At 38.5% G+C, this 12146-nt stretch overlaps 1 protein-coding gene across 2 annotated transcripts in view; it reads left to right on the top strand.

Moving 5' to 3' along the window:
- Nucleotides 1–12146, top strand: part of waca (WW domain containing adaptor with coiled-coil a) — a 31863-nt gene that overhangs the window by 6345 nt on the left and 13372 nt on the right. For both annotated transcript variants that reach the window (XM_008438512.2, XM_017302001.1), the window contains 3 exons: nt 5091–5182; nt 5523–5638; nt 5725–5840. In XM_008438512.2, the coding sequence (XP_008436734.1) occupies nt 5091–5182; nt 5523–5638; nt 5725–5840 (324 nt within the window). The remainder of the gene's footprint in view (nt 1–5090; nt 5183–5522; nt 5639–5724; nt 5841–12146) is intronic.

The following is a 12146-nucleotide window of genomic DNA, read 5'->3' on the forward strand; positions in this document are numbered from 1 at the left end:
AGGCATCCAGAACTGCTGCTTTAGATTCAACAACTTTTTTGTTTCATGAATGTTGCCGGAATAAAATTAAGATCTTATAAAAATCCTGAGTATTTGCATAAATCAGAATGTCAGGCTCAGAAGATCAAAGTTTAGTTTGTGGCTTTCATGTTTGGTTTTCTGTTATTTGATCACTCATGTAGAGAGAGCAAGCTGCTCTCCACATGAGCTGCAGCATTGTTGCCATTTCAGAGTTGCTTCTCTGGCAATGACTTTAAATTCCCATATAATTACAGTCACTTTTACATTTTTAGAATTGTGTTGTTAAAGCAACTGTTGTGGAGGGCGTTTTGACAGTGTGTAGTGAAACATAAGGCCATAAACAGTATTGCAGGATATTCCTGTTCTAGGTGTACATTGTCACAATAAAAAAAAATGACTCGAACAGAGATCTTGTAGCGGGTCAGAGTTCTGTCCATGGTTCCTGTTGACCAGCTTCTTCTCTCTGAGGAGGAGTGCGTTTGGTTTGATCAACCATAGAAAACACGGCAGAAAAGCATTGATTTCTATATGTCAGTAATCTGCTACATGACATGCAATTTGGATTTTAAACAGTCAAATGTTAGGACATGTTTAGTTGACAAAGAACAGCCCATTAGCAAGAGTAGATAGTGAGATATTGTCTATATCTTATTACAGTGTTTTTCAACCTTTTTTGAGCCAAGGTACATTGTTTTAATTGAAAACATCACGAGGCACACCACCAACCAAAAATGTAAACAAAGATCCTCTGTAGCCGCCTATATTACATATATAGTTATTCTTATCAAAGTCTCTTGAATAGAAATCAAATGAATACAAAAATGTATTTTTATCACATTTTACATTTCTTATTTCAAATTGCACTTAACATATCCACTTCAAAAATACACCTGAACAGTGCCACTACGCTGTGGTGTTAAATTTAAAGAACTTGTAGAAAACTTCAAAGTGTTTTACAAATTAATCCACAAGCATTATTATAGCCGGAATACAGAAAATAATTCTTATTCTGAAAGAAGCAATAATATTTGGGAAACATTTCACTTCATATTCACTGTTACAATATGAAGAGTTGCATGTACAAAATGTCTATMTGTATATTTTACCCACCTGGTGTGAAACCTGTGCATGTTTGGATGAAAACAGCTGATTTCCTGGCAGAAATTGAAGAAAGACAAAGCTCTTCCTCAACAACTCTGTTTCTCTGTTTTTAGTTTTTATCGTTGCCAGGCTGGAGAAGCTCACTTCACACAGATATGTTGTGGGAAATGGACTCATGCTCTTTCCAACTACTGCTGAGCTTCACTGTCTTTTCCATCACTCTTTCTAGATTCAGTGCTCTCACCGCTACCTGTAACATTCATGCGTCACTAATTCTCGTTTTAATGTAAAATGCTCTGTACCTACTGCCATCTAGTGGTAAGAAAATGACATGATTACGCCGCTATTCACTACTACAGCAGACACTCGAAGATGGCATTATTTGCAGATAATTCATTTTCAAAAAATCTTTTAAAACCAATTACCGTATTTTTTGGACTATAGAGCGCACCATACTAGCACCTTCAATTAAAGTAAAAACAAAAAAAACTGGAAGCTGCTCTCGGTTTTCCATTAGGACCCAGCAGAGGGCGGCGTCCTAATAAATCTGGACGCAGCACTCCATCTCCAAAGCCAAACCATGGTTTCGTTCACACCGAGCTTAAATGCAGCGGCTCTATTTTCCTCCTATAGTGCCAGATCGACAGCCCTCAACTTAAAAACTGCATCATACGAGTTTGAAAACATTTCTCCGTCGTGCCTGCTGCTAGCATGTGGTTGTTCTAAATGAAAATGTGCGCATTCTTCTTTGATTTACAATTTTGACTTCTAATGATTTACTTCCTGCTAGAGAGCCCCCTGGTGGTTGAAGAAAAATCCACAGAAAAGCAACACCGGGCTACAATCCGCATGGTTCAAAGCTTAGGAAAAAAGTAGCAGCTTATAGTCCAGAAAATACGGTACCGTAGGTGAAATTGAATAATTTCCACGGCACAACTGACAATCACTCACGGGACACTAGTGTGCCGCGGAACAGTGGTTGAAAAACACTGTCTTACTAGAAGTCCAGAAAAAATTATTCTTTTACAAAGAATATTGCAATTCCTTGTCCTGGGGATTCCGAATAGATTCAGAATATTCCAAAATCGATTTTCAAATGCATTTAAGTTGCCGCGAGTATACTGCGTATCGCTTTACTCGTCCACTCAGCTGCAGTATTTATTTTGAATAATTCTTTGAATTTTTTCTTTTCTTTTTTTTTATTTAAGAAAAGCCAGTTAGCTAAGCTAACCTAATCCTGGTAATTGAAGTTACTGAATTTGGTGCACAAACCTGCTATTGTTTAAATACAAACTGATGAATTTGATAGAAGCCGTGTCCGAATTCAGGGGCTGGATCCTTCGAAGGACGGATTTGTAGGCTGCTTACATCATACCGCGGCGACGAGGCTTGTCCGAATTCGAAGACTCCTTCAAATGCGTCCTTCTTTTCCGCAGACTTGAAGGATGGATGTGGTGTATCCTTCACAGCCCACCATATCCCATAATTTCCCATAATTCATTGCGGGTCCAAATCGGGTGTTCAGGCAAAGCAGCAATGGCAGTGAAGAGCTTCAAATTATTTTGCTATATTACACTTTAAATGACACTACTACCAATATTATTCAGTCAGGTAACATCTAGTAGTAAAATGTTTGGTTTAGTAAAGTATCTAATTTATTTCTGAGCCGTTGTTTTTCCTTTGCCGCTCTGTGCTTCACGCTGTCACAGTTGATAGACAACATAAGTTACACTGAAGTGGAGGCTAAACAGCTGGCTGAAGGCCAGACCTGTCCGAATTCACAGTTTTTCTCTTCCAGTCTTCGATATTCACAGGCTGCAAAGGACCCGTCCTCTGAAGGCTGCAGACCCTGAATTCGGACACACATAGCGTATGGAACCTTATAGATTTTTTTTAAATGTTCCATTTCTTTACTATTGTAAGTCATTATTTAATCAGAATTAATAAACTATTTTTGTGTAGGAAAATAAATTGCGAGACAAAAGTAATTTCTGAATTGAATGGCGAACCTAAAAATCTCAATCGAATCTCAAGATGCTCCATCATATGGAGTTTGAAACCAGAAACCTGCATGTTGTTAAATAACGGCACAATTGACAGTTTTGTCTCAAAGTTGGTTAATTGTGCCACTTTTGACGACATAACCTGCCAGCTTCACATTGCTTTTGTCCGTTCATTCTGAAACCTGACGTAGTTCCCCTTTTGATAAGTAGCAGAAACATACGCTGTTTGCTAATATAGGTAAGGACATAAGAGAAAGATGGAAACTGAACAAAAATAAGCATAGCAGGATAAATGGAATGTGACCTGAAGCCGTTGTGAGGATTACATCGATAAAATAAGTTTCATCCTCAACACAGCAGCAGCAGCTCAGGGTTGATTTGGTCCAGTGATGGTGAGGCAGCAGCGAGTTTGGCTCTGTGTAAATTTCTATAGATTTCTAGATTTTATAGTCTGGTAAGAATGAAGTTTTATTAGAGTGCTTTTCATGTCTGAATAAGAATATAAAGGTTTTGGAAATATTTTTAGTATTTACAGACTAGTTGGAACCTGAAGTCAGATGGGCTTCAGGATTTAATGCAATTTGTCTCTACTTAGACAGGAATTGTCACTATCAGGTACTCACTACTGATTTATTTGATGGCTTTAGAAATAAAAGGAAAACAAACTTAGAGCTTCCTTCAATTGGAAAATTGCAACATTTGTTCCACTTTCAGCTGTGCTGCTTTCTTTCTCACTGCACTGTCAAAAAAACCAAATTGAAAAACCTGTTCCCCTCCTCGTCTACGGTGGCGCTGCACCAAGAACTACTGAAGGAAATTATACAAAAACCCTCCAAAGAAGATATTGGACACAATTTCCTTTTTCACAAAATGTAAAGAAAAATGGAGTAGCATCAGATTTTAGGAGTTGGAGGATTTCTCTTTTGTTTCTCTGAGTCATTTCTCCCGCTAGACCCTTGTTTTTGTTTTGGTTGTATTTACCCAGAATGCCCTGCGCTTTAGTACGCTTCCTACCTTTGGAGCGGTCTCCGGTCCGCTTGGCATTCACATTTGTTTTCAAACCGCACCAGAGTTCACTTCAATCTAACAGAGACCAAGGTTTATAGGTGGACCAGAGTTGTGTTTGGTCCGAATCAGAGTTTGATTACGCATTCGCATGTCCACAAACAAACCAGACTTCCTAGACAAACAAACTGGAGTTCCAGGACTGGTGTGAACTCAAATGTCTTTAGTGTGAGAGAAGCAGCTGGTTGTTGCCTTATCTTACTGAAAAATACAGATTCTACTGTAGCATCCTGAATTAAAGATGAATAAATGTGTGAAACAAATGTAAAGAAAAGGCAGTGTGACATAGAATTGTTGTTAAGTAAATGAAAGGCAAAGCATGATGGAGTATTGGGGCCATTGTAGATGGGGAAAAAAAAATTTAGGCATAAGTTTCTGCCAAAAAAGAAATTCTGAAATTTGGAGATTGATGTCAGAAATTCTCTTGAGAAAACGAGGACATTTCTGAGCTCCAAAAATGAAACATTTGCTTGAAAAAAATTCAAATTGAGAGATCTCAGAAATTTAAGTTTTAAAAACTCAAAAAAAAAATTGGACGTTTAAAACCCAGAAATGTTTCTTTTTTCTTCTCTTTTTTCTATAAAGAAACTGTGATTAAACTCAAATTTTCTGAATTTGTTCTACAACATTTCTGAGACCAATCACAAAATTTCTTGAGTTTTTTATTTTTTGGCAGAAGTTTATTCCCCCTTTTTCCCCCCCATCTGCAGTGGCACTAATACGCCATCATGTAGATGAAGTGACACGTTACTTCTACAGTGTCATTAAATGCTTAAGGTGGGGAGCTTTAGAAAGAACAGGGTGCATTAAAGCTAAATACACCACAGCTGGGTTGTGTTGCTGTATTGTCCCTCACTGGACCCGGTCATTCATGATGAATTTCTGTGTGTTTCGCTGCAGGACCCAGTTATTCTCCACAAGAAAATTCCCACAACCACAGTTCCCTCCATAGCTCCAACTCGCATTCTAACCCCAGCAAGACATCAGACACAGTAAGTATTGTTTCTGCTGGAGCTCGAGAGCCGATGACAGACCGCTATAGAATTTATCTCAGTAATGACTTCTAAGTGCATAGTTTCACAAGAAAAAAAAAACAAGTTTCATTTTCTGCACTTTGCAGTAAATTTCACGCAAAATAAAAACAAACCTAAATGACATCTTAATCAGAAAATCCTGAATGTTGTAAACTGAAGTTGAACGGCAGTAACAGGAACAGTCTTTTTCTCTCAGATTATATTACAGCCTCTTGCATCAGACTGTCACATGAACTCTTGCCTTTTTTTTTATCTCTCTCTTCTCGCTGCCCTTTGGGTTCTGCGTTTCCCAACCCAGCCCTACGAGCCTGGCGACGACTGGTCGGAGCACATCAGCTCCTCCGGAAAGAAATACTACTACAACTGCAGGACGGAGGTGTCCCAGTGGGAGAAGCCCAAAGAGTGGCTGGAAAGGTAGCCGCGGCGACGGATGCACAGCACTCTTGCGCATCCCGTCACACGCGGTTGTCGGCTCACGCAGGTTGCTTTCTGTTTGGCAGGGAACAGAGGCAAAAGGAGGCAACAAAGAGCGCCGTTGTCAACAGCTTCCCCAAGGACAGGGACTACAGAAGGGAGGCCATGCAAGCCACGGCAGCCCCCGGCTTCACCGGACCCAGTAAGTACCACGTCTGGTTCTGCAATGCCGAGCTTTCCGTCTTTCATCTGCCTGCATCACAGATGCTTTGTTTTGTGCCGTCTTTGTTGAAGACGGTTTGCTTCGGCGGCTCAAAGGGTGATGTATTCAGATTGTGACAGCAGAAAGAACGAAAGAACTGCTGGTTCTTTTTGGTTTTTATAGCAAACACTTTACCTCCACTATCCAACCCATGTTGTTTGGTTTCAAGGTTTCTAAAGATGACGGGTCCAATTTCAAACCAAGCTGTATGCTAGGTTTTGCCTTTAGGTTGCTTTTCGATTCAGTCCGAGTTGGTGGTTTTAGTTGGGCAAAATGTTGCTTTAAGTTGCTCTGTTCTCTCTTGGCTGATCTGAGGAGAAGTTGTACTGCAGAAACAAGGGCTGTTAACTATTGACTTAAGGAATTAGAGATTTAAGAGCCTTAAGTTTCAAATCTCTGCCTGGATCTTTTTGCTTATTTTTCAGATAACGCAAAGTGTCGCAGAATTACCGTACTGCACATTTTTCTGTTGTTGCCGACGCGTTCGGTCTAGAAGGGTTTAAACTTTAACCAGGGGCCTAATGTGTTTTTGAGTTAATAAAGTTTCAGGTTTACAAGAAATTTTAAACTATCAGCAGGTAATTAGGTATTATGACTTCCACTAACACAAACTATAAAGGTAAACATAAAAAAGGAAAAAAAAAGTTTAATAATTTCCGTTCTGATTATGTTTTTGAATGGCAATTTTCTTTGATACTTTCTAATATATTTAATTCATGGTTTTGTTTGGTGTGGTTTATATCAGTATTTATTGTTTTTGGTCGTTTAGTTTGGATTATTAAAATATCTTGCGGTTCCAGTATTGAAAGTTCTTTACAAAATGATTTATTTACTGTTCTGTGAGAGGTCAAACTTGCATTATTATACTGTTATAATTCTTAAATTACTTGAAACTGGTGTCAAAACAACAATATTATCTCAATCATTTCTGGGACAATTTATTGACAGATTCAGCATTTAGAATTCCAGCAATGACTGAGAAAGTTTGGCTGCTTTTACAGCATTTATCCTTAAAGGGACAGATCAGAATCACAATTCTGCTGGATTTTTGATCATTCGCAGATTTCAAGTTTTAACAGAGTAGACAAACTGCTGCTCAGGATGTGGCATATGTGTCGTTTTCTTTCTGCAGACTTCAGTTTATAAAGATCCCAGGATGTTTTCAAAGGTTTGTGAAGCTGTTGTGTTTTTTGAAAGCAAGTTGTGTTTCTAAATGCAGCATTCTTTTCTGATCTCCTTTCAGTCTGGAGTGTCGCTCATTTAAAAACTCCCATGATTCCAAACAGTTTGGAGTGGCGGCTTTGAAACCACAGGAATCCGATATTAATGCTGTTTTGCAAAATGTGGCTGTTGTTAATTTAAGCATTCTGGATGCTGCTGTTTTGTTGGGCATAGATCTGTGTTTCTAGGTGAAAAGAGCATTCCTGGAGTACGAGAAGACATTCAGCGTCAGGACATATAATGTATGGAAACGACCCATGAAAACGCCCAGTGTAGTTAATAGGCCTGTCGCGATAAACGATAAATCAATTAATCGCACGATTAATTAAACCTATCGATCTCATTTTAATTATCGGCTTCATCATCTCTTCCTGCCTTTTTTTCTTTCTATTGACACTGAATGGAAAAAGACTCAACTCCGGTGCTCTCCACTGACCCTCCCTTCCTCATTTCCTTAGTGTAATGTCCAGCGATCACTACACGAGTTGTCGGCCCATTTACAAAACCTGAGAGACACATTAGCTGACAGAAATCCTAGGTATAACGGTTCGGTTGGGTTCGTCGTGCCGTGTCCAACAATGGGCACAAAATAATGGCTACAAGTCCAGTTAACTAATTTTAAAATCAGGCATTAATCAATGCTTTACTAGAATCTCCCTGTGATGCATGTGGCTAGAGTCAGCGTAAAGTCCTGACTGAATGAAAATCATTATAACCTATTTATGTCACGTTAACGAAGAACAGCTGAAAAGTTACTGGGTTTATCAACTGCGGTAGCAATTTGGCTCCAACTCCTCCCCTTGTCATTTCTATATTCTTTGCACGAAATGTTGAATAAATATTAATGTTGTTTCCACATATCATCTCCAATGTCCGCTGGACTTCGGGTTGTGCTGTGTCAGTTGTTTGGGATTCCCCTCGTAATTTCCCCTCAGAAAGCAGGAGGAGAATCCGCGCTTTCTGATTGGCTACCTGTCACATTCAGCTTTAAGCTCCCAGTCGGGGAAAACCCGATTTAGATCGGAACGGCCACGACGATCTACATCACACTGCAGGATGATCGGTTACGAAATCACCAGCGACAATCGTAGATCGACCAATGATTTAAGATTGTCGTAAGGAGAAAATGGGGGCAAAAAACCGTGTAGTGTGAACTATTGCATTAGGTAGTCGGATGTGCCCATCTTCTTTATTTAAATCTAGTGATTATTGAAGGACAATATAGTATACAGACTTTATAATCTCCACTCTTTTGGTTGAATGCAGTATTTATTTCCACTTTGACTTTATGTTGTTTAGTTTTTATTCCAAGTACGTTTTTTGTTAATGGAGACTGATAATCCATTTTATTTTTGGTTGTTTTATTTATTTAGTTTATCAGTTCCAGTGTTATGTGTTCTTTTGAAAATAAAGTGTATTTATTTATGGCAAGAAATTGCATGCATTATTAGTCATTTCCATTAAATCACTGTCAAAAGGTCTTGAAACAATATTATCGTTTATCGCAATAATTTTTTAGACAATTAATCGTCCAGCAAAATTTGTTATCGTGACAGGCCTAGTAGTTGATCAGTTGTTGGGTTTCCTCATGGTTTCTTTCTGTCAAACTAGCTAACTACCTAGCTTCCTGTTCTAGTGGTCATCTGTTTTGTTTGCAACACTTCCTGGTCTCAGAGCCGGGGTTAAGCTACACTTAAATCTAGTCTACCACATAGTGTCCAGCGCTGATTATCCCTTTCAGAGACGGTTATCTCCACACCAGCTCACTAAGTTAACGGTCTCTATCTCAGCAGGTTCTTACTCATAGCTGGCCGTGTTGTTACATCAGTGAACATGACAAGCTGCTATGTTCTGGATTTGTCAGTACAACCGTGTGTCAACAGGCTAAAATACAAACTCTGAGCACACATGAGGGGTTTCTGTTTTAGAGTTTGGAGAGCAGGGTCTTGTTTTCTAGAGATATGAAGATTTCTCAAACGACTATAGAGCAGCTGTGGTAAGGTGATCTCAGTTTCTAATCTACAGTGTGAGATCTGTTTTTATTATTTTTTAAATTCCACTTGTTCAATTTTCTAATATTAATTCAAAAAGTGTGTCATCATGGAGTGTATGAAAGTAGTTGAAGAAATCAGTAGCCAGAGTTTCACATTTACTGTGTTCAGGTTTCACAGACATCAGTGATGTGGTTCAACAAAGCACTGAATGACTTTCCAAGGCGTTTGTGATTTATTTTTATTTATTTTTTTAGAAAAAAAACTTAAACATTGTGTGCAAAGCAAAGAATGTCATGTTCTTATACATTTTGTAAAAGAAAATCTTGTCTTGAAGATGGTTTAGAGTTGAGCTCAGCACCTTAATCTGAGTTTCCATTACAAATGTGCACAAAACATAAAATGTAGAAAGTTATTTATAAATGGATGACTTTTGACCTGTTGGCATTTCAAGCTGGATCTGACTTGACTACATTTTTTTAGGGAGAGAAATTGCGTATAGGTTGTTACATTTCACTCTTATCTGTGTTTTAATAGCTTTCATTATCCATTTCTGTAGATACAGGTCCTTCTAAAAAAAATGCATATTGTGATAAAGTTCATTATTTTCCATAATGTAATGATAAAAATTAAACTGTCATATATTTTGGATTCATTGCACACCAACTGAAATATTTCAGGTCTTTTATTGTTTTAATACTGATGATTTTGGCATACAGCTCATGAAAACCCAAAATCCCTGCCTAAAAAAAATAATGTTTTAATACCAAAAAAGTCAACCTTCAGTTATGCACTCAATACTTGGTCAGAAATCCTTTTGCAGCCTTCAATGCGACGTGGCATGGAGGCAACCAGCCTGTGGCTCTGCTGAGGTGTTATGGAGCCCAGGATGCTTTGATGGCCTTAAGCTCATCCAGAGTTTTGGGTCTTGCTTCTCTCAACTTTCTCTTCACAATATCCCACAGATTCTCTATGGGGTTCAGGTCAGGAGAGTTGGCAGGCCAACTGAGCACAGTAATACCATGGTCAGTGGTTTTGGCACTGTGAGCAGGTGCCAGGTCGTGCTGAAAAATGAAATCTTCATCTCCATAAAGTTTTTCAGCAGATGGAAGCATGAAGTGCTCCAAAATCTCCTGATAGCTGCTGCATTGACCTGCCCTTGATAAAACACAGTGGACCAACACCAGCAGCTGACAGACCCCAGACCATCACTGACTGTGGGTACTTGACACTGGACTTCTGGCATTTTGGCATTTCCTTCTCCCCAGTCTTCCTCCAGACTCTGATACCTTGAATTCCGAATGACATGCAAAATTTGCTTTGATCTGAAAAAAGTACTTTGGACCACTGAGCAACAGCCCAGTGCTGCTTCTCTGTAGCCCAGGTCAGGCGCTTCTGCCGCCGTTTCTGGTTCAAAAGTGGCTTGACCTTTGACCTGGGGAATGCAGCACCTGTAGCCCATTTCCTGCACACGCCTGTGCACAGTGGCCCTGGATGTTTCTACTCCAGACTCAGTCCACTGCTTCCGCAGGTCCCCCATCGGTTCTTCTCCACAATCTTCCTCAGGGTCCGGTCACCGCTTCTCTTTGTGCAGCGTTTTCTGCCAAACCTTTTCCTTCCCACTAAAGTGCCTTGATACAGCTCTCTGGGAACAGCCTATTTGTTCAGAAATTTCTTTCTGTGTCTGACCTTCTTGTTTGAGGGTCAGACACAGACACATCATTATGTGTCAATGATGGCCTTCTGGACAGCAGTCAGGTCAGCAGTCTTGCCCATGATTGCGGTTTTGAGTAATGAACCAGGCTGTGAGTTTTTAAAAGCCTCAGGAATCTTTTGCAGGTGTTTAGAGTTACTTTGTTGATTCAGATGATGAGGTTAATCGGTCGTTCAGAGAACCTTTTCATGATATGCTAATTCTTTGAGATAGGAATTCTGGGTTTTCATGAGCTGTATGCTAAAATCATCAGTATTAAAATAATAAAAGACCTGAAATATTTCAGTTGGTGTGCAATGAATCTAAAATATATGACAGTTTAATTTTTATCATTACATTATGGAAAATATTTAACTTTATCACAATATGCTAATTTTTTTAGAAGGGCTTGTATATTGCATTTCTCTGTACAGTAAATAAAAAAAATAGATGGATTATTAACTTTAATTCAATTGGATTAAAATGTGGGGTTTAATCCAGTTTTTAGTTTGCATGAAGTCAAATAGAAAGTCGAAAACTGTCTACAAATATGGAAATAATGAGTATGAAAAAAAAATCATGTTACACTCTGGTTCTGTGTGACATTATACTTTTTGAGTATATATTACATTTTTGCTGATCCAAATGAATTTACAAATGTATATCATAACATTCCTATTTACTCTACGTATGGTGAATAAAAAAAAAAGGGTCTAAAGATGAATGTTACTGGTGGCAAATAAAAGCAAAATAAAAAAAAAATAGCCGCAATTCACTGGAAGTGAACTTGTGCAAAAAGTTTGTGTATAGAGCTGCATCAGCTGTTTTTCCGCGATCGGCATTCTAAAAATTTGGACATTCAGTGTAAATCTGATGTAATCACACAACCACCCAAACGTGAAATCAGAAAACCTCTGTACAAAGACTCCTCACTTAGTTCTCCACAACTTGTTTGTTCTGTTAGCGACAGATTGATCCAGAAGCGTACATTTGCCAGCTAAATCCCAGCTGAAGTGAAATGATGCAAATGTTTTGGTAACGGCAACCTTTTTGCTTTATACAAATAATGCATAAGGGTCAGATTTAATTTCATAACTGTGTTGTCCTTCCATTTCTAATTTTCAAACAGGTTATATATACCATTACATATACCATTGTTTATCACCTGTTATAATATATATAATTATATGCAGTGGTGGAAAGTAACGAAGTACAAGTACTTCGTTACTGTACTTAAGTACAATTTTCGTTTATCTGTACTTTACTTAAGTAGATTTAATAATGGATACTTTCTACTTTTACTCCACTACATTTTACAGTAAGTATCTGTACTTTCTACTT

Source organism: Poecilia reticulata, linkage group LG20 (assembly GCF_000633615.1).
Source record: "Poecilia reticulata strain Guanapo linkage group LG20, Guppy_female_1.0+MT, whole genome shotgun sequence".
NCBI classification, from domain to species: Eukaryota; Metazoa; Chordata; class Actinopteri; order Cyprinodontiformes; family Poeciliidae; genus Poecilia; species Poecilia reticulata.